Source organism: Excalfactoria chinensis, chromosome 13 (assembly GCF_039878825.1).
Source record: "Excalfactoria chinensis isolate bCotChi1 chromosome 13, bCotChi1.hap2, whole genome shotgun sequence".
Classification (NCBI taxonomy): Eukaryota; Metazoa; Chordata; class Aves; order Galliformes; family Phasianidae; genus Excalfactoria; species Excalfactoria chinensis.
Window position 1 is genome coordinate 4,761,020 of NC_092837.1, and position 22,439 is coordinate 4,783,458.

Genomic DNA, 22,439 nt, shown 5'->3' on the forward strand with positions numbered 1-22,439 from the left:
ATCCAAAAACCAGATAAAGCAGAAGCAAAACTGAATTGTAAAGCCATATGAAAGCAGGAGATGGATGTCTAAATGGAAAAATAGCAGTTATATAAGCATGTTTGTCTTCCCTGTTGTATTCATTGTGAGCGGATCCTTCACCCTTTTGCCCAGATGAGTTTGGGATCTCATAGATGAGTTCAACTCAACGTCAGCCCCGTGGGCTGCTTCAGGAAGGCATCTCTATCTGGAAGGTGTTTAAGAATACAACCTTACAGCTCACTGACTTCAAAGAGCCCAAGCACATGCTCAAAGTTAAGCAGGATTATACTGAACAAGGGCAGATTTCACAATGTGTTTCAATGTCTTCAGGAGTGCAGGGAATACAGTAGGAAGGGCAGAGGGAATGTTATCCCAGGAGGAAAAAGGCGGGCATTTCACGTGGGTAATCTGAAATGCTCTTGGAAAGTTGTTTGAATGAATGCAGGATTTGGGCTCCTACATTTATAACATGTCTAAAATTAGATCATATGAATAGTCCCTTTCAAATAACGAGGAGAGAAAATAAACATATTCCAACCAGTTGATTTTAAAACAGGAAATAAAACACTAATAACACAGATCATGTCTCGGGACAATTGATAGTCATGCACTTAAGTTAACAACAGCCAAAGAGCCAGCTAGTTCCTGGAGATTCATGACCGTTCAGTGAAGGGAATGCATCGCCAGGAACCCACCCAGGTCAGCTCAGTACTACAGCTACAATTAGTTTTGGGCAACAGTCTAAAAAGTACTGCTGGCTTCCCAAGCGTTTCTAGAAGAAATAGCATCCGGGCAAGCAGCCAGCCAACAGGCTCCTCTCAAACAGTTATTACAGCATCCAGGAGAGAATGAAATGCTGTAAGGCAAACCCTGCCTATTTCATCTCATAAGAAGAAATACTTAAGTCAGTTACAATAGAAAATCATCTGTGGCTTGGTACAAAACAGAATGCATGAAGCGTAATGTCTATAGCTCTATAAGAAAGCTCACAACCATAAATGTCCTCAAAAGCTTACTTTCTGTATGTCCATTTCTAATAACTTCCCATTTTAAGGGCAAAGTAAATGGAGCCTTTTGCTTTGGAGAGTGCAAGATTGTCCTGACTCCCCAGCACGAAGCTGTGATCCTCAGGCTTTTAGAAGCCCCTATACATTTGACAATAAATTTGATTAGGAGGCTTAAGGCAATTATCTGCTCATTACCCACACCACTACGTTGCTCATACTGTCATCCTCCCGCATTTGCCTATGCTTAAGCACATGTTCTGCCTCACAAATCATGAATGTTATGAGGAAACTGGGAGAGAATTTATGCCTAACCAAGTAGTGCACGTCTGCTTCAAGCACTGCATAAGTATTTATTAAAATAAGAAACCCGGATGCATAAAGGTTTGTCTGCAGCAGTAGGCTCACCTGCTGGACTTAACTCAGAACCAAATTCTGTAACTCTTTATTATTTGATGGCATTTTTACAGTCCCAAGGTCAGCCTGCTCCCTCATCTCCAAACGTGTCCCCAGTAAGGACCTGTCCAAGGCCCAAGGCCATCCTCACAGCACACTGTCTGCCTCAGTGTCTTAAGGCCACAGACAGCTGACCGTGTTGGCTTTGCCCACTTAGATGAAGATCAGTTTGAGTTCTATCACACCAGTCAAGGTGGCACCACATTGCTCAGAGTATTTATATCTTAAGGCCTTCATAAAAATTTAGTATGATAAAACTCACATCAAAAAAGCTATCGATTGGCTTTAACTTTCCAGTGATTTGTAAAGATCCATTTGAACTCTGCAAACACACCTAGGCTGCATGCTTAAGTTCTCTTCATCTGTCTCTGATCTGATTTTTAAGTCAACAGAAATAGTTTTGTCATTGATTTCTGTTACAGAAAACGAAGAGGCCCCAAACTAAAGGTGTATCTCCTCAGTCAGAGCAGCAGATAATTCTGCATATGGATTCATTGTACCTTTTAATTTCTTTAAACGATTGCAGATTAAAAACCTTTGCCATTTATAGTACAGTTCAAAAATCTGTTCGCAGATCTACTATTTACATATAACTCCATTCCAACAGCCTCTCATTTTGGCAACACCAGCAACACCAGACAGACTCTTCTCAGACAATAATTGGAAAATAAGACACATTTGGCAGTTAAGTGCAAACCAAAGGGGATGTTCTGAGGAAATAAGATCAGAAGTTGGCAAGATGGCAGATGCATTCACTTACTTAAACTAAATTCAGAACAAATTTTGCAATGTAAAGATCAAACTTTGAAACTTAATTTGAATAGTGTTTCCAACTTAATATCCAATTGCAAAAGCTGGAAGCCCACCAAAAACACAAGCAGATGCCAAAGCACCTCCAATAGCACCTTCAATAGTGGCATTTAAAGGCATTCATGGAAACAAGTTTGCAACAAACAATTCTAGCACTTGTCAGTTGACAACTGAGTTGACAGAAAACACCATCCCTGGGAAGGAGCTGGAAATAAAAGCAGTGTGTTAAGAACTTTGGCCATAGGATGAATACCACTGGGCAGCTGAAGGAAATGCACAAGTCTGTTGAATTTCTTCACTGAAGTAAACAAGGTGTGAAGCAAAATGGACACACAAAACCAAGTGAGAATAACTTTCTTGATGAGTTCATCCCCACTCAAAATCCCAATAAATCTGAGAACAGTTACATGCAGCCCGGTGGTCCTTAAGGATGTCTTATCAGCAACATATCATTCAAGAGACTCTTTAATATTCTTTGCTAACACAAGAAATGAAAAAGAAAACTGAGAGAATTAAGTGCGCTCAGCTTCAGTGCTCGGCCAGTGAGCGCTGGGGAACCACTGGTATCACTTCTTGGAGTTTCAGTAATTCTAATGATATCTGTTTCAAACTCTCTCCCCAAAAGAAAGAGTGAAACTTAGGATGGAATGGGTAGAGATGGAACATAGTACCCAAGGGACCAGAGTTCAATTTGTTGTTCCAAACAGACCTAGTGCACAATCTCAGGGAAATCATTAAAGCCAGATGCTAAAAGATATTGAGGTAATGCTTCCTGCAGTATGGCTTCAAGGACGTGGGCAACAACAAACACACTCCCATACCAGAACAAATCTCCTGGTGTCTCTAATGGACAACGAAACCAAGAATAGTGGAGTCAGGCACACGGGTTGTAGATGCAAGCTGTGAAACGAGGCTCCGCCCCAGTTCTGCAATGACCCGGGAAAGAAAAATTTGCCCTAGACAAAGTGATGCGTGCTATGTACAGGGAGACCAAAGTACACCTGCTTCCTATGAGAGGCAGGCCTCCAAGGCCACGTTCTGCTTTCTAAATTGCCCTTCTTTCACAACACTGGTGTTCCTCTTGCCCTTGGACAGCTGTGCACAGCAAACAGAACATTAAAACCCGCTTCTCCAAGCAGGAATGCATGCAGCAAGGAGAAACCACAGGAAAGGAAAGAGTCAAGGCAAAAGTATTTGACTCCTTTCCATTCTCAGATAGCCAACATACTATCCCCATGCATGTTATCATCTTGGCCCAGCAAGTGAGCGACTTTCTATGATTAAATAAACAGAAACACAACTGACTCATACTAGCTTTTTTTTAATGCAGAGAACAGAATGCGTTAAATTACAGTAATCTCAAAATTACAAACTCTATAGGATATGGCAAGAAAATATTGGCTAGATTAGCAGTTCATTATCAAAAATATAGCCTTTTTCTCAGTTAATGAATTTCTGTGCAGTAATTACCATTCAAGTGATAGTGTAATGGTTTAGGACGGCAGGTACAAGCAGTTACCATTTGACCGCTAAGCAAGTGCTCCAGAACAGAAAGCTGCAGCAAGTTTTAAAACACACAGCCTTGCAGAATGAATCACAGGGAGCTGCTTCACTTGTGGAACCCAGACTCCTTTGAGACTTTCCATCAACCACTTGATGAGGCAATAAAACTCACTGAGAGAATGACCTATGAGAAAAGACTGAATACATTGAACTCTTCCAGGGCAGAAACGTATCTTACCTATCAAATTTGTTTACAGGACAGTCCAGCCCATTATTCAGGATCAAGTCTTCTAAAATTTCCCTTTGCAGACTGGAAGTGAAAAGCGGAAGAGGATTTCCAGAACAAGACATTTCATCCTGTTGCCAAGGTGTCAGGTGCCTCAAGTAACTTTACCACAAATCAACATAAATCTTGGCTTCGGCTGCTCTGTTACCGAGCAGCTACTGCAGAGCATGTGCTCCAACTTCCAGTGCCACTGTCTGTACAGCAGTGCCTGGTGCAGCCCAGCTATTCCCACACAAGGGAACATTAGTTAATTTGCATTCACAGTTACCATATGAGGTGTGAGTTTATGGCAGTCCACACATTTTATATTTAGAAAATTAATGTAATTATCTTAGATATAATAACAAAAGTAACTCACCAACCCATCGCAATTGCTGATAGCAACTGAAGCATTTGGCAGATCAGTGATATCCCCAACATAGAGGCAATTCCCATAGAGAGGTTCGATGTGAGTCTCATCCGAGTCCTCCTGCCATTCAACTGTTGCTCCAGGGGCAACGAGCCTGGAGTTTGGTCGCAACCTGAAGTGAAACTCTCTTCCAAAGACAGTGACATTGTAAAAGATCTGCTCATTTGCTGCTTCGTGTTGCAAGTCACCCGCAGCTCTCCTGAAGCGTGCTTTTGGCGGTCCGGACACCAGGTGGGACAGGAACCTGCCCTCTGAGTCGGTGCTGGTGGGGATGACAAGGCTGTACTCCTCTATATTCCTCAGAATGGGATCTTTGCAGGGAGAGATATGAAAGAGATACTGGACCTAAACACGTCCTGATGCCGCTGGATTTTTATTCCATTATTCATTAGCACAGCAGACACTTACATAAGGCAAACGGACACTGCCCTGCACAAGCCCTGTACAAGCACTTGGTTCGCCAGCACAAAGTGTGCAGAGTTCATTCAAACTTGCCTTTGCTCCCCAAAGCAGCGGACAGCTGCTCGAGCCCGCCCGCCCGCGGGACCGCGCGCTCCCGGCCACGCAGCGGAGCCCCGGGACCCCCAGCCCAACCCCCGGGGAGCAGCGGGGCTTCTCGGCCGGGAGGCGCGATGCTCAGAGGGCGCGGAGCTCCTCTGCTCAGAGGGCGCTCGGGGGGTCGGAGGAAGGACCCGGCGGAATGCAAGCCCGTAAGGTCTGCGTGTCGCGCGAAATCCCCGCGGCGCGCCGGGGATGGGCCGGCTGGGGACGGGGACGCCGCGGGCAGCAACCGGCAGCGGTGCCGGCGGCCGCCCGGGGACCTCGCGACGGCGGCGACGGCCGAGGCAGCGAGAGGAGGAGCGGGCAGACGACCTGCCATGTGCTTCATCCCGCACGGAGAACTCCAGGTCTGAGCCCTGCCCCGTGCAGGGCGGGCAGGGGCGACTGAGAGCACGGCGCGGTACCGCCAGCGACGCTCCGCGTCCCCGTCAGCATCTCCGTCCCCATCCCGGTCCCCGTCGTCTCCCGCCGCTCGCAACTGGAAACCCGGCGAAAGCGCCCGCAGAAGTTCGAGAGGAGCGGCGAACCGCGGGGCTCGCAGCCGCGACTTGAGACGGGCGGGCTGCCCGGCACCGGCCGGCGGAGACGGGGCGAAGCGAGCAGCCCGGAAGCGGCGGACGGCCGCGGGACCCGGCGCGCACCTACCTCTGTGCCCGGGACGCCGCGGGGCAGCGGCGGGCAGGCAGAGCGCGCAGCAGAGCAGGACGCAGGCGAACCCCGCGGGAGGCTCCATCGCGGCGCTCCCGGCCCGAGGCGGGGAGCGGCCCCTGGGCTGCCCGCAGCCGGGGCGGGCGGGCGGGAGGCGTCCCCGCTCCGCTCCTCTCCGCTCCTCTCCGCGCCGCTCAGCGCTGCCCCGCGCCCCGCCGCCCGCGCATTCGCCCAGCCGCAGCCGCAGCGGCAGTGGCGGCCGCGCTCCCGGCTCGCAGCGAAGCAGAGACACCAGGAGGCGGCGGGGGTATAATACTGGAAGCACAGGGCGTGCGGGAGTGAAGTCAGGCTGATTGACAGAGGAGCTGCCACACGGCGAAGCCGGCCCGAGGGGAGCGGGGACTGCCCGCCCTGCCCGGCCCCGCGGCTCCGAGCCGCCCCGCTCCGCTCCGCCCGCCTCGGGACTCGGGGTGCGGGACTCGCGGGTGCCCCGGGGCGGCGGGCAGGGGCTGGGGCTGCGAGGGCGGTGCCGCCCGGTGTGGGCTGCTCTCGGTGAATTCACGTGGGAATAGCAGCCGGGAGAAGCGAAGTTCGGGCAGCCCCGAGGGAGTTGAGCCGGAGGCGTGGGGAACCGTCGGAAGAGAGGAACGGCTGGAAGAAGTGCCGGCGGCACGAGGAGACCGCATCGCAGGTCCTCACTCGGAGAATTAATTGCCCTAAGTAGCAATTTCATGGGGAAAATTATTTGGACTGTTTGCTCGGAAGGCTAAAATGACTTGCTGCAAAAGCACCCTACCATCTTATCTCAAATGTCTGCAAAATGGAGAGAGACACTCTGGAAGCACTCAGGAACACTATAAATACAATATAGAAGAAGATTTTTAAAAATAATTAAATAATGAAGAGTGGCCTTTATGGAAAAAAACAAGTTATATTTGTTTCCATATGGCCAGGATAAATGCCATACCGCTTATTCCTTTCAGATAATGTATATATTTACTCAGCTGCTACATTATCAGGATCACATGCTGTTTTCATCATTTTACTCTTTAACCTTGCAGAATCCCCAAAGCCCTTCCTGTGCTCTTGCTGTCCTCGCCAGCCCGTGGCCTCCCCTACCGCACACCCGTTCAGAGGACCTGCACGTCCCAAAGCTTCCATATTTGCATGCAGTGACTTCCTGCAGGATCTGGTACTCGGCCAAGAAATGTTCCCGGGTATCCTCAGCTATCCTTGCTCCTCCTGTATGACTCCAGGTCCAGTGAATACTTGTCATCCTCGTATTCCAAACACAAATGAAGGCTACAGGAGAAAAATACCAGTGCTGCTCAGAGCCAGTGCCTGGGCTTTATGGAGCCCAGGTCAGAGCAGCTATGGCAGCACAAGGGATCCTCCCTGCTTGGTTCGCTGCTCCTGTTCGATCTTCTCATTTTTTAGGTTAAGGATAAAAAGGGAAAGATTATTCTGAATAATGGAGTAGATCAATTTGTGCATTACTTTCAGACATCCCTTTATCTTTTTAAATGACCTCTGCTTGGGATGGCTGGCTGTGCTGGGCTTCTCCCGGTTCCTCCTTTCGGTTTGTTTGTCTGTTGGCTCAATTTTTGTTTTGTTTTGTTTGCGAGTCCATATTGAGCAGCTTCTCCTACTTAAAATCTCAGAGACTTTCATCAGGACGCAGCTGGAAACGTTCCAACTTCATTTTTATTGGACTTGTATTTTAAGCTGATGATGTGGCTTTTTTGTGTTCCATCCATCCCGTCCTGCTCAAATTGAAATAACTTCTGCTCATAAACTTGAAAGGGAGAGGGATTGGCCGTATATTTGAAATCAAAGATCCTGTTTCTGTATGATGCATCCAGAGAGAAATAAATAAGGAGATGGGGTAGATTACTGAAGGAAAAAAACCCGCAACCCAGCCAATAGTTCTACTAATTAAGATGGGTTTTAGTTCTTGAAAAAACTGGAGATTAGAAAATGTGCTTTAATATGGATAACAGCTGCACTGCAGAGTAATGATATAAACAAAAAGAATCAGTAACTGCCTCCGTGTAGTTTATTTCTACACAGAAACCAAGTCCTGTGTGTATCCCTTACCACCCCGATGCACGTGGCCCAGCAGCAAGAACTCTGCAGCTCTGTGGGTTGATGGAACTATTTTACAACCTCCTTTATAATTTTCTCTTAATCCTGAACTGAGAACAAGTGTCAAACAGTGGAGCCAGGTCTGCAGTCGGTAAAAGCCGTGCTTCCACTGAGCTCACTGGGCTGAGTCCTGGTCCCTCACTGAAGTCAGTGAGACTTTTGCCATTGATTTTCATGGAGTCAGGATTTTATGCAGTAGATTCACAGTGCCAATTCAGACCCAGGGAGGATGCACCACACGGCACAGCAATGAGCCCGTTATCCTTCCAGACAAAAAATGCATCCAGGTTTGATCCAGAGGAGGAGATCCAAAGCTCACCAGGAACCACAGAGCACGAGTGGGTGAAATTCCAGAAGAGCAATTCCTGGACTCTCCCCTTGCTCTTACAGCGCCATAGCTCAGGGAATACCCCTCAGAACTCGTTCCCCATTTTCTAAACTATTGCTCAGGATTCTTGATGTAGGCAGTCGAGGTCGCTGCCTGGGTTTCCATGTGATGGCCTTGCCAGGATGCTTCACATTTTTTTAGAATGAACCAGGAAACTCAACATGAAATGTATGTACCGCTGCATTACTCATCCTTCACAAACCTCTCAATTAATTGGTGTGAATGGAGTCACATCATATTTATTTTCCTGGAATGAAGGGAAGAGGACCAGATACCGAGACGGCGCTCTGACAGTTGGAGCTGAGGGCACACATCTGCTGCTGCCAAACGTGACTACAATCACACAGACATTTGCCTTTGCTGGAGACAGGCATGCAGAAAGGAAAAAATGATGCGCTGTGTCCTGAATGAATACCTAGTCTGAAGGAAAGGGCTTCTAGCAGCTTATGCTGGCATTCCCAAAGCAGCTTTAAACAACCCAGCTGAGCCATGAACAGCCTGTGACTCAAACAATGTAGAGTTCAGCGCTGCCTGCCTGCATATTTACTTGGATTTACGGATTCTGTCTGCTCGGGTTTGTGCAATCAGTCCCCGCTCCAGCCTGGACACATGTGTACAAACTGCAGTCAGGTCTTTCCTGTGGAGGTGTTCTCTCAACATTTAGTTTTGCTTGGTAAAATGAAAAGACCCTGAGCATACCTCATTAGCTGCTGCTATCAAAGTGTCTCACATACGTATAACTACACCTCATGCCCGGCATTTCTAACATCTCCTGCTATTTTCAAGGGAGAATCCTCAGTTAGGTGGGCTGCAGGGGGAGATGATTGAGCAATGTGAGCAGGTAACCTGGAATCTTCTACAGGCTCCATGATCCAAACAAGCCCAAGGTCTCACACGAGAGGTTCCCCAGAAAGGAGTTCTCATTTCTGGCCTCCTTAGTGGGAGCACGACGCCATTCTGCAAAAGCATTGTGCATTGCTTGCTTTCTGTTTCTAGTGCAGGTTGCAATTGCTTTCGCTCTTATTTCACATACACACTTTGGCTATGTAATATCGTAAAGCTTAATAAAAAAGAAGGAATGTTAAAATAGCGTGCCAGTTCATTTCTTCCACACGTGGCATTGCCAGGCTCTACAGTGTTTGAACCCTATTGCCGCAACGTGGCAGAGTTATATACAGCCCACAAAGAAGGCATGTGTCACTGCTGATGTTGGAGCCGCGGATGCTTCGGAGCAGTATCCACAATGGCAGCAGTCCTGTCTTTGTTCCCCTTCACCTGAGCACAGTAATGAAATGAAATACCACACACACAAAAAAAAAAACCCAAAACCAGCCCAGAGGAGCAATGTAACAATACAGTTATCAATACAGTTATCAAAGTTTGATAATTTCATTTCCACTCTTTTTTTAAAGAAAGGTAAAGATTATTTCTGGCACCAAAGAAATACTGTAAGAAAAAGAAAGTGACACAAAACTAAATTAAAGCAGTGACACCGAGGTTAGAGATTTTGATTCCTGATGCAAGAAAGGAGTTGACATTACCAAAAATACGTACATCTTGTATTGCTAACCAGAGAAGTCCTGCCTGCAGCAGGAGATGCTGGCTGACTGTACAAAAGGGGCCGCCCCCTCTGCCCACTCCTCCAGTAGTTTACCTCCATCCAGCTCCCTGCCCCCTCAGACACCTGGCCACATCAGGACAAGCTGCAGATGCCTTCTCAGGCTTATGCTCATTGGTAACACAGGCAGATTTCTTCTCCAAGTGTCCCAAAGCTCCTGTCTGACCGTGGCCGTGCAGCTGAACCACACACACACCGCTGTGCATTTGGGCATGGGGCAGAGCATAGCAGAACTAGGAGCTGGGTCCAGCTTCCAGCAGCTTCTTCTGAGTTCGGTTGAGCTGCTCTGTCCTGACATTGTGGCCCACAGCAAATGTTCCATCTTAATTCCCCTTCACATTTTCTCTGTCATCATAACTCATAACATTTCATTGTTAACATTTCTTTCAATAACTGCCTGTATTTAACTGCTGCTATAAGCGCCCTGTGATAATAAGCACAGTCCCTCCCCTATGTCTTCACCTTGATTCTTTCTGTGCAGATTTGCTGCCTCGCTATTAATATTCCAGCCATGTGATTTATCCCAGCATGTTCCCAGAATACTTGCCTTCCCTATATAAATATTTGAATGATCTTAATTTCGACTAATTAGTACTGGGACACTTGATTTCCCTCCTGAAGAATTCTCATTTGATACTAACCAGTTCCTTTCCGGTTTATGAGATCTGTATTGAAGGGAGAAAATAGAGTTCCTGAAAGAACTACTCACTATTGTAATACTGTTCTAGCTTTCTTCATGCAGTTCATGTCAGTCTGGTACCGTAACAACTCTCCTAGGTCTAACATCTCAGAAATGCCAGGTGCAACAGGCAGTGACAGTAAAGCATCCCTCCCTGCCCATCAGCACACATCTATCCCACAGGAAGATGGAGCTGAGGAAGAACATCAGCTGTGATCTTGGGGGCAAGCTAATTGAGCACCTTATTGTGCAGCACACGTGGGCAAGTCACCAGGTTCAGGTTCATGCTGCAGGTGTAATGGGAGCTCGACAGCCCTGTGTCACCCTCTGGGTCATCACCTTCGCTATCAGCTTCAGCTACAAAGGAAGCTTACAGCAGCCAGGCCCCAGCCAACAGTTTGCCTCTCCCCTTTTTCCCCAGTGCAAATCTAGCTATATACGATTTCCTTGAAGAGCACTCAGCAAGTTTGGCTGAAATATTTTGACTACATAGAGTGACTTTTGTAAGAAGGGAAGAATCAACATCTTCCAGAAGGAAAATTTCTGGGGGTAAAAAAGTGTTTCAACCAGCCACGCTGACAGTTCGCTCTGCTAGGATGAAGTCTCCTCAGAAGCATTTCTGCCATGCGGATTCCTCTGCTCTCCAGAAAGCAACACCATTCATTTTCCGTGCTTTACCCCCAAAGCCATGAAGCGGCTGCTGAGCCAAGTCTTCTTAGTGAGTGAAGGTGCATATAAAGAGCGTTATATTAAGAAGGCAAAAGTGACTACTTGTAACTAAATAAAATGTTCTTTAAACTATAGATCTAATTGAGTGCAGACAAAAAGCAGGATGTTCCCTAAATCAAGGAGTTAAGAAGCACGAGATTTTTTTTAACAGGCTTTATCTAGATTTTTAGATTCAAATCTCTCTTCAAACAAAACAAATTCTACTTTCCAGTTGCCTGTTTCACAGCTGCAGTTCTGGTAATAGGACATCTCAGTAATTTATATCTTCGCAAGAAACAAATACCCATTCAGAATGGGAGATTTTCCAGCCGCAAAGTCATTATTTGTGTATTTATATTGAATGATTGCCTAGAAGGCCCAATGGAGACTGAGGTCTATTGAGTTAGGGAGACAGTGAAGAAAGTGACCTGCCTAAGTACAAAGTTCAGTGCAGCTGTTCAGTAAAACGAGTACAAAAACAGGGATTTCCATCCCAAAGTCTTCCAATAACTCACCTCTGCAGTCCTTATCTATCACTTGCTGACACACTTTTCAAACAGCATCAGTTCTTCACATTTACAAACAATTTCTCTGAATAGTTATTTCCTTTAACAAGAGAAGTCTCGAGCTATTTCCCTTCTCCATTCTCACCGCCTACACCACCACCTCAAGAGATCTGGTGCATTTGCAACTTAGCCTTTTTTTTTTTCCTTCTCTTAATCAGGCTTCCTGGGAGCCATAAAGCTGAAGGAGAGAAAACCGTAAATAATTGCATCTTTACAGAAGAGTTTAAGCTTTCAGCAGTGGCAGAGATAGTTCATATGCCAGCACTAAGCTTGATCAGAAAAGTCCTTACAAATCAGGTTAAGGGAAATTTACTACCATCCAGGATCCTGTATTTGAGAAGGTTTTTCCTCGGTCACAGGAATGATATCATTTCTGTAGCTGCCGTTTAAGGATATAAGGAACACAAAAGGAAAAGCACAGCAGATTACTGGGATCCTGTCCAATGTGGAATATCTGCAGCCTCAAGTCAAACAAGCTCAGAAGGTTCGTGGAATTTGACTCAGTGAGGACTGCCAACTCGGGGAAGGTCACAATCACAGTGCTCAAAAGATAAAGGAAAACACTTCTCAGTCAGTCAGGAGATGCAAAGCTTTGTGCAATGTGTGCATTTTCCACCTTACAAAAGGAGATTTTTGTTGAACTTGTGAATTGTGCATTTTTTTTAGCTTCAGTGTCCTCACCTGCCAAATTATGTGGCAAAGCTCATGGACAGTGTTCCTAACCCTTCACTCATTCAAACGAAGGAATGAGGGCAGAGTTTCTTCAGAAACATTTGAAAGCAAGCCTCTTCCTTGCATCATCTGTGCTGGGAAAAAAAAGAAATCGAGACCAGGACTTGGACTAGAATAATTCCTCTTCAGTACCGTAGCACAGAAGTTAAATCCCGTCCCTGACTTCTTTATAGCCCCAGAACAGAAGCTGGGTGTGAGCTGGTACTCTTAGAGTACACTATAAATTGTGTCAAACTGGCATCAAAGGAAAATAGCACAAAAAATCTCTAGTAAGCCCAGGGCTATTATTGAAATGCATGCAGTAAAGCAACCAAATGTTGCTGGCTGTTTTGGGGCTCGTTCTCCAAATGACACATTGGGGTCCACTCTGCAGTGCGAACAGCTCTGACTGGGGCAGGCGCATGGCATCGGGTGTTTGCCTTCTAAGCTCAGAAACCTGGGCTACACAAAAAAATCTTGTGGCCTTAGAAAGTCCACTTTACTAGAAATATGAAAGCACGTCCAGAAAGCACAGAAACAATTTTCACCTGTAAATTCAAAGCTGGCTTGTTGCAGCAAATGTAAATCACACGTTAGGCATTTCAGTGCCCCAAGGGAACAAAGGGAAACTGTGGATGTTTCTAATGACCTTCTTCATTTTGCAAATGTAGTAAAATCACTTTCAAAGAGATGCCTAATGTTTAGCAAGTTTATAGCTGGTTTTTGCTCCACTTTCAACCAATGGCAGACAAGCAGACTGCAGAGCTCCGTCCATGACCTGAAAGCTCGTTAGCAGCCTTCCTTGTTCTTTGTATTGATTTCAGAGTATCACAGGGAGTATCTTATGATTGTTCTTGTCCTTTATAGACATATAAATCAAGAGCAAATTCACTGAACTCAGAGCTGTGACCCTCATGTGAAATGGATGTTAATACAATCAGAACCACCTACTGGCAATGCATTTTTGAATTATTTCAGCCTGCTGTGCTAATAGTGTCCCACGCTCTAACATGTCATTTTGACAATTATTCAAAGTGTATTTCATACTCAGAGAGCAAAGAATCCCTCAACACTGAAGCAGGTGAAAAGCACGCGGTACGTCTCCTAAATGTGATACCCCACCGTTTATTTCCTCAGACATGATGTGGTAATTTGTGGGTTTGGGGACTGCTCGAGTTTCAAAATCATTAACCAGCTGCAATGTAGGACTTTATTGATCTGTTTTCACACCCGCAGTAACAATGTGGCACTGCATAAGAGATACTGCATTAGAGATAGAAGTGCGTATGTTTCGCATTACCTGACAAACTTTTCTACTTGTAATAATCTTTGGGCTCTGTCTTCTTTCAGCAATAATGGCTCATATATCTTGTCTATGTCCAAGACAAATTTCATAGGAGCATGAACAACTCTAATTTCTGATCTGTCTGCACTATGAGTGCAAGCCCTGTTTCTCCAAAGCCTTTCTGAACACATCCCAGCAGACCTGCAGGACTCCCTGCAGCTTTCTCCAGCTCAAAGGCACGTTTTGGTTGAGTGGACAGAGCTATCAGCCACCAGGAATAGCTACGCCTTTCACTTGACATATTTGCTTCTAGCATCCTATTTAGAAAAGGACGAGGAATGTTGCACACAGTTCTGCCAGAGCAGTGCCTGAGTACAAAAACGTTCAAAGTCTTCCAGTGAAACAGTATTAAAATGACATGTGCCTCTTAATACAACTGATGCAATTCTTGATAGAGCACATTTACTCAATGTTTTATAGCTTAATAAAACTGTGTAAAATACCCACCTTCATTAGATGGCATATTACAAGACTTTGAACAGGACCAAATTCTAAATAATCTCTCTGCACTGAGCTTTGGGCAAGTTCTGTACAGACCAACAACGCAACTTCCACTGGATGGAGTACAGAATGTCACACCTCCTGTGGCTGGTTTCCCACTGCTGGTCAGAATGAAGACACCAAAGCAGGTTGATGCATCGGTAAGACTCCACCTGTTCTGTAGACCCCAGGCTTCTGACCCTCTCTAGAAACATTCCACTCACTACCACAGAGAATTAAGTTGTTTTTCTTTTCAAATCAAACCTACATGGGCTTATAATCCACCAGGCAACTTCACAGCATATACACAACTGCATAATCCTCCTGAAGTTGCATAACCCTCCAGCTGTCCTCATAAGAGGGATTTCAATCTGTGCCTGGCAGGTTTTGCAAGAAGAGCACGTTCTGTAGAGTATGCAGGTAATGATGTGTGTGATATCAGGGATGTTCCTTAAAACTAATCAGCTTTTAATCTCTGTCCTTCTCTTTTGTAAGACCTGCCTTCCCTGTGGTTGTTTGCAGACAAATAAGGAACAGATGTCAGCTCCTCTGATTCTAAAAGTGACTCCAGTTAAATGTTTTAACAAGAGCCAAATATTCTTCTAAATTTTCTCTCTTAGAACAAATCTTCTATAGGTATGTCACTTTTCCTATGTCAACTGGCAGTAGTTGAATTAATAATGTAGTGTGACGGCGATCATGGGACTTCTCATATACATATACGGTGCTAAAATGTACGTAGGATCTTGTTAGTTTTCAGGCGTGTAGCCATTTACCAACAATGTTAAACCCCAAACTCCATCCTGTTTCACAGAGTTTAAACAAAAGCATCCACTTCCATGGATCCTCTCCATGGTTTATTTCAGTTCAAGGAACTCACAGATCACTCAGGCGCTGCCACTGGTACCAGCCCTTTTCATATCCCTGAGACATAATATATGTGACCGCCAAACAGTTTTATACTGCTGACCTTCTATCTTAACGAGAAATTACTCCAACCATAAATAAACCTGATGATGAAGCATGCTATATCAGAAGCAAAGTGGAAATGTAACTGTAGCACAAACCATACACCACTTCGACTTTGCCCACGTGGAAGAAGAATGTCTTCCCAGAGAATTTCAAATAGCAGCTCCATGATTCCTTCTTCCCTTCGGTCTGTGTCTACTTAAACATTACTTTTGAGTTTTGCTTATATAATATCTATCTGTTGCTGGACATAGACAGGAATTAGGAGCAATTCTGATCTTGAGGATCACAGGAAAAACAGATGGATTTGGTATATTCAAAAAATCTACAATATTTCTTCCTCTAATTGGCACAATATCACAGTTAGTAGCAGCCATGTTCCATGACAGAAAAGAGAAGAACAAATGTTCCTTATGCCAGATGAAGTATTTCCAGAACAGGATATTCTCCAAGCCTCCTAAGATAAGAGATGCTACATTCATTTCCAAGCTTGTTTAGAAATTTCCCTGCTCCAGTATTACAGCTGTCATTCTCCCTGATGATGTTCTACCCAGCTTTGCTTATAAATCTAATTTGAGGACCGGCATTGTTGTGATGCAGTATAAAGCTGAAATTCTCCTATTTGTAGATGGACATTGCAAGCAGGAGGGAAAAAGGAAAACAGCCTTCAAGATAAAGTCCAAACCTGATGGCAACTAACGAGTGGGCAATAGGGATCAAGTTGTTAAGATATCAGCCCTCAGACTGAAGTGCCACCTGAGCTATTTGTTATCACAGCTACTGCATGAACTGATATCTTCATTCCCCTGACCTGAGGTGGCTAAGCCAAGCAGCTCTCCAACTCTGAGGCCATAAAATAAGTAGATTGGGATTTTGCAGTACAACCTCTTAAAACTGTAATATCATTATGAGAAAATCATGGAAGAGAGGATTAATGTACAGATTTCCTAAAGAACCTGCCATTAGTGAGTGCTGTGAATTAAGAGCCATGATGATATGTAATTATTAAAATCACTGTAATGCCAAGCAGATTCAAACAAGACAGATCATACCATGCTAAATCCTATTATGTACAGTAAATGACTTTCTGTTTTGTAAAGATCTTACTGTTTACATAAATGAGACATGAAAAACCTGTTGAGAAAAGCACAGACAGAAAGTAAGGATCTAACTTGTCTTCTACCACACAGCAGGTCAGCTGAAAAATCAAGAATAGAACCCAAGTCTCAGGGGATCACAGAATCACAGAGTCGTAGGGGTTGGACGGGACCTGCAGACATCATCAAGTCCAGCCCCCCTGCCAAAGCAGGTTCCCTACACCACATCACACAGGTAGGCATCTATGCGGATCTTGAATATCTCCAGAGAGGGAGACTCCACAACCCCCTGGGCAGCCTGTTCCAGTGCTCCGCCACCCTCACCATAAAGAAGTTCTTGCGCACATTCATGCAGAACTTCCTATGCTCCAGTTTGTGGCCGTTTCCCCTTGTCTTGTCTCTACACACTGCTGAAAAGAGTCTGGCCTCGCCACTTTGACCCAAACACCTCAGATATTTATAGACCTGGATCAGGTCCCCTCTCGGTCTTCTTTTCTCAAGGCTAAACAGACGCTGTTCATTTAGCCTTTCTTCATAGCAGAGATGGTCCAGGCCCTTCACCATCTTTGTGGCCCTCCACTGGACTCTTTCCAAGAGATCCCTGTCTTTTTTGTACTGGGGATCCCAGAACTGGACACATTACTGCAGATGAGGCCTTACCAGGGCAGAGTAGAGAGGGAGGATGACCTCCCTCGGCCTGCTGGTCACACTCTTTTTAATGCACCCCAGAATGCCATTGGCCTTTTTGGCCATGGGGACAGACTGTGCTCTGCCAGTCAGCCAGTTCTCAACCCACCTCACTGTCCACTCATCTATCCCACACCTCCTCAGCTTTGTTTTAAGGATGTCGTGGAAGACAGTATTAAATGCCTTGCTGAAATCAAGGTAGACGACATTCACTGCTCTCCCTCCAACTATGCAGCCAGTGACAACATCACAGAAGGCCACCAGGTTGGACGAGCATGACCTCCCCTTGGTGAACCCATGCTGACTGCTCCTGATAACCTCCTTTTCTTCCAATTGTCTGGAGATGGCATCCAGCACAAACTGTTCCATCACCTTTCCAGGGACAGAGGTGAGGCTGACTGGCCTGTAATTACTCAGATCTTCCTTCTTGCCCTTTTCAAAGACCAGAGTGACATTGGCTATCCTCCAGTCTTCAGGTACCTCCCCCACTCTCAGAGACCTCTCAAAGATGATAGAGAATGCTTCAGCAATCACCTCCACCATCAGGTCCCATGGATTTATGAACACTGTAGTTGCCTAGGCGCACACAGACCACCTCTTCCCTGACTGAAGGGAAGTCTTCCATTCCTCAGACACTCTCACTAACCTCCAGGGTCTGGGAATCGTTACCTCAGAACATCATCACCATAACAAAGGTGCATTACAGTTGGATTAACAGTTGTTCAACATTGAAGGGTCTGGTAATCTGGTCCATCAGGACAGTGAAAGAACAGCCAGCATTAAACACCTGCATTCAGTGCTCTTAGATACTTTTCACAGCAAATGTTGGTCAAACAGTATTTTAATGATGCAAGAAGTGAAGAAGGGAAGTGTACACTTCATATACTGTATACTTATACACTGAGAAAAGCAAATAAAATATTGATTCCCATTCCAAGGTCAACTGTGTGCATGTCTTCGCTCTAATAGGGCTAATTATGAAAGAAAGTTGGTCCCTGCTGATATAATCATTAAACACTGCTTAGATAAACTGCCACTTATGTCACAGAGAAAAGAAACTTACTTTGCTTTCAGTATTACATTCATCTCAGAATATCCTGATATTACCATTTTATGTATAATGCTCCCATAATTTACACGGGTTTCTCATCAGAACAGTAGAGCAGTTTCACCTCATGGGCCTGCGGTCCAAAACTACAGGCATTCATTTCACACTAACCTGACCTGATATTTTCAGGCAAAGGTTATCTGCTCCTCAGTGCCACCCCATCTCATTTAATGGGCTTCTATAGCTACAAATTCACTTTTCTTCCCAGAAACTCTTCTTAGCTGTTCTCTTTTGTTCTCGTTCCTGATACAACATTTTAAAATGTTTAAACTGAGGGATGAGAGAGATTATTCCCGTGGCCAACCTGCAGCTATTGAGCCCTCTCCCACATGCACCACATGGCTGCTGGGAACATCACGGCAACAGCACTAACAGGAGGCTGGATAATACTAATGGAAAAAAAATGCATATTTATTTTCAAATGTGCTATCAAGGGAAATTAAAATTGAGCTGCAAGTTTAGCAGTCGATTTGGTTTTGAATACCAGATTGTTTGGAGGCTCTTTTCACTCTGCAAGCTGACCTCGCACCTGCCTGGCTTTTCTCTGCACATAGTTGCAGCTATCAAGACAAAGGCGCAGCATACTGTGAGCAACAGTCTATGATGTGCTCTGCTCTCCAAAGGAACGGGAGGAAAATGTTGTATTTTGTTTTAAATTAAGACAGAGGAGCAGACATTTCTGACTGAGACACGGCAGATGGCTGCCAGAAAATGGTAAAGAATTCAGGAAGATGAAGGGCAAAGCAGCCTGTGGGCTTTGGAAAAGAGACGGGAACCCAAGACCAAGTACAGTGCTCTGTATATGTGGGGCAGAAAGGTTTGGAGCGGCAGAAGAGTGTTAGGAGTCTCCCTCCATGCACTTTTGCTGGCATCATTCTGGCCCTGCTGCAGCAAGCTTCACATTGCAAATTCGATTCTAAACACAAGCACTGCACGTCAGCAAGAATTCAGCATTCCACATATGATGAGGAAATGTGCCTATAAGTGCTCTGTTCTGGCCATTTTGGCCTTTTTTCAACGAAACTGTAACTGGAGCTGTATTTCCTGGGAAAGGTGGCCTTATTCTGGGGCAACAGTTCTTCAAATACTTTTCTTAATATTGAAAACAGTTAGCATTGGAAGGGTTCAGACAATTCCACAGGAAATCCATCTAGCTGTGGAGCTCAAGAAACATTTTATTAGGGGTACTAACAACCTTTATAATAATAATAGGGAAAGGCAGCGTTTCCGTCAGTTTATGTTAGGAGGTGTTGATACAGATGCTTTCTTTTTGCAATATATGTTATTGTAACGATCACATTTCAGGAGGGTGGAGCAGGAATTTCTTTTGTAACTATCTAAAATGAAATGTTGAGATATGCCTTGTACAAGCATTTTAACTTCTCATTTTAAATTGTTCTGTGATCGCTTATCTGAAGCCTCAAAATAGAATGCCATCGGATGCATGGGGTGTCACGTAAGAGTTCTGAAGTGAGGTTTTTTACCATGGTTGGGACTCAGTGTGTTGTTATTAGAACACCCCTCCATTCTGGAGTCTTTTTTGTCTCTGATTTCTAGGCATTGGTAGCATCTACAAAGTAAGGTGGGCCGTCAGCAGAGTTCAGCTCCTGTTTCAGAGCCTCAGAGGAATGCTCCTATTTTCTGAAGAGCTCAGCACCCAGACACTCTCAGCTTTCTCCAAGGCAATGGCAAACTGCTTTGCAGTCCCATTTAAGTAAAAATACCCATTCAAAGGATTTGATTGCATGGAAAGTAATTGTTTCCTCCCTGATCCATTTGAAAATGTAAGGTGATTATCTCAAAATTAAGAATAAGTGTTATGAATGCAAAATACAAAATTCAGCGGCTCTATCAGCTGCTTATTAAACAAGGCCCCAGCTTACCATGCACCAAATGCAGAGGAGGGTTGCTGCAGGAGGGAAAGCACACCCTTACACTAATGAGTAGATATGAGGTTTCACAATCTTCCACAAGGTCTCATCATGTATTCACAATTCTACTTAAGGTAATTTGGTACCTCTCTTAGGAGTATACACAAATAGAATGACTGCGGTAAGTGACGAAAATAAATCATCTTGTGTGGACATCCATACATCTTCTGTACATACCTCAGTACCTGACGCTTATGACACACCAAACCAGCCCTCTGCAGGTAGCTCACATCTACAGCGTGATCGTGTGGCACATGGCCACACGTGAGATAGGTTTAGGGCAGCTCAGTGCTACATCTGCTTTTGAGTATTAACTAGAGGAAGTTGATCGTAAGCTCAAGGAAAGTGGGCACACAGCTGGGGGGTGAGGACAGCCACTCTCACCACACAGTTGTGGCACTGAACAGCATTCAACCAAATAACCACTAAGTCTCTGCATTGGTTACACAGCAATACTTACAGAAATATTTGTTCATGGGGTCTTACTGCTTGTTGGAAAACCATTGATATAACAATCATTCTACTAGATAACATCTATAGCGCAGAACAGGCCATGTTACAGTCTCCAATCCTATGTTCCTCATTAAAAGCAGCATTTTACTTTCCTCACGTTTTCTCACCTAGAGGGGTCTGCTCAATTTATTGTGAAGACCATTTATGTTTCTATATTAGGATGAACCAGAAGAAGAACTAGTTAAAAATATGCACGGATCCTCAAGATTTTTAGGTGCATTACACATCTGCAGTTCCTTCTTCCTGCACTACAGCATTTCCTTTTAATCATCACTGTTCAGCAGCCCTGTGCCTCATTCCATTGCAGGCTGGCGGAGCAATAGCATGAGTTCTACCAACTCCACAGAGCACTGCACAGAAAACTTCCACAAAGTCAGTCAGCTCCCACCTCCCACTGCTGCACAGGCTGGATCTGGAGTCTTGTTTTCATTGGCATCTCGGTTAGTTCTACAGAGCAATCAAAGTAATTTGTTCCAACTGTTTTCTTCCAAAACAACTCAAATTCGCTGCCATACCTCCAACAAAAAAACAAATTGTTAACAAATGGCTGAAGTATAAGTCACAATTAAAGCAACAATTGTGAAGAGGAAATCATGATAAAACAAACACAGCCCTATCCAGTTCTTGCTGGGCTAAGTCAGTCCTGCAGAGATGTGGAATTATAATCCAAATGCATGTGATGGCTTTTTGTTGTTTGGCCACTGATCTCTCACAAGCTGAGAAGTATAACTGCGGAGTAGTGTTGCTGATGGTTATTAGGAGCAATGTCCCCTAACAGCTGGTGTACAGACTGTGCTGTAATACCATTCCTGAGGAGATCTACCTTAACTCCACAAGATTTTCCTGTTCAGTTTAAAGCATATATGACATGCAATGGTTTCTTATCCTGACTGCAGCACTCTGGTTACTGGTGAGCACTTCCCAGCAGCTGGCATGATACACTTGTGGTGAAAGATTTTATAACAGAAATGCTCGTGTTTCAAACACTTGTGTGCACTTGCTTCTCAAAAGATGTCTTTGGCCTCATCCACACTGAGACACAGCCAAGCATCAAACAAGAAGTCTGTGAACAGACACACTGCCTTTCTGACATTACCAGATTAGCTGCCATTCTGCTCACCTACAGAACAGATGTTCAGCTTCCTAGTCACCTAAAATCATCCTCCAGGAATCCATAATTTACATCTCGCTGCCTGTGTTTAAAACATTATGCATGGACAGGGCAATGAGCAGATTCCGACAGTTCGCAACACACAAAACACTGCTGATGTATTCAGTGATATTCAATGACAAGGGACAAAACCAAATGTTAATGCAATTGATTCCGAACACACATTGAAAGCACTAGCTGCAAATGACTTTCACTGCAAACTGAAATACCTTGCAAGGCTCAAGTGTCCTAGAAAATGTCATTTTTCAAGTGTTTGCCTTGAACTAGAAAACAACCATGACAATTTTCTGCTGTACAAATGCATGTTTATCATACAGGGAATTAGTCTATGTAAAAATTGTGAGAATGTTCATTGCGCACTTTCTTACTAAACCCTTTATACATATAGTCTAGCTGTAATGTGAGAGATTTGAATGAATTTGTGGATTTTTAATCTGAGATCAAAGATCAACGTAGTAATTCGTTACACCAGTTCACGTACAAGCAATACGTCACAATCACAGTCAGACATATGAAATTCTAATCACATTTGCAAGAGAATCCTCTGCAATCAGTTTCAATACCCCACTCTTCCTTTACACTCTTTTATCAACACTTGCAATCCTTCAACCACTTGAAACAAAGG

At 44.7% G+C, this 22,439-nt stretch overlaps 1 protein-coding gene across 2 annotated transcripts in view; it reads right to left on the reverse strand.

Annotated features, from left to right (window-relative positions):
- The window catches only part of ADAMTS2 (ADAM metallopeptidase with thrombospondin type 1 motif 2), a 166,443-nt gene extending 160,446 nt beyond the window's left edge, over positions 1–5,997 (reverse strand). For both annotated transcript variants that reach the window (XR_011905182.1, XM_072348099.1), the window contains exons 1-2: positions 5,696–5,997; positions 4,439–4,800 (exon numbers count right to left, since the gene is read on the reverse strand). Coding sequence is in view for 1 of the 2 variants with exons in the window: in XM_072348099.1 (XP_072204200.1) it covers positions 4,439–4,800; positions 5,696–5,783 (450 nt within the window). In the remaining variant the exon portion in view is untranslated. The remainder of the gene's footprint in view (positions 1–4,438; positions 4,801–5,695) is intronic.
- Positions 5,998–22,439: the final 16,442 nt, after the last annotated feature.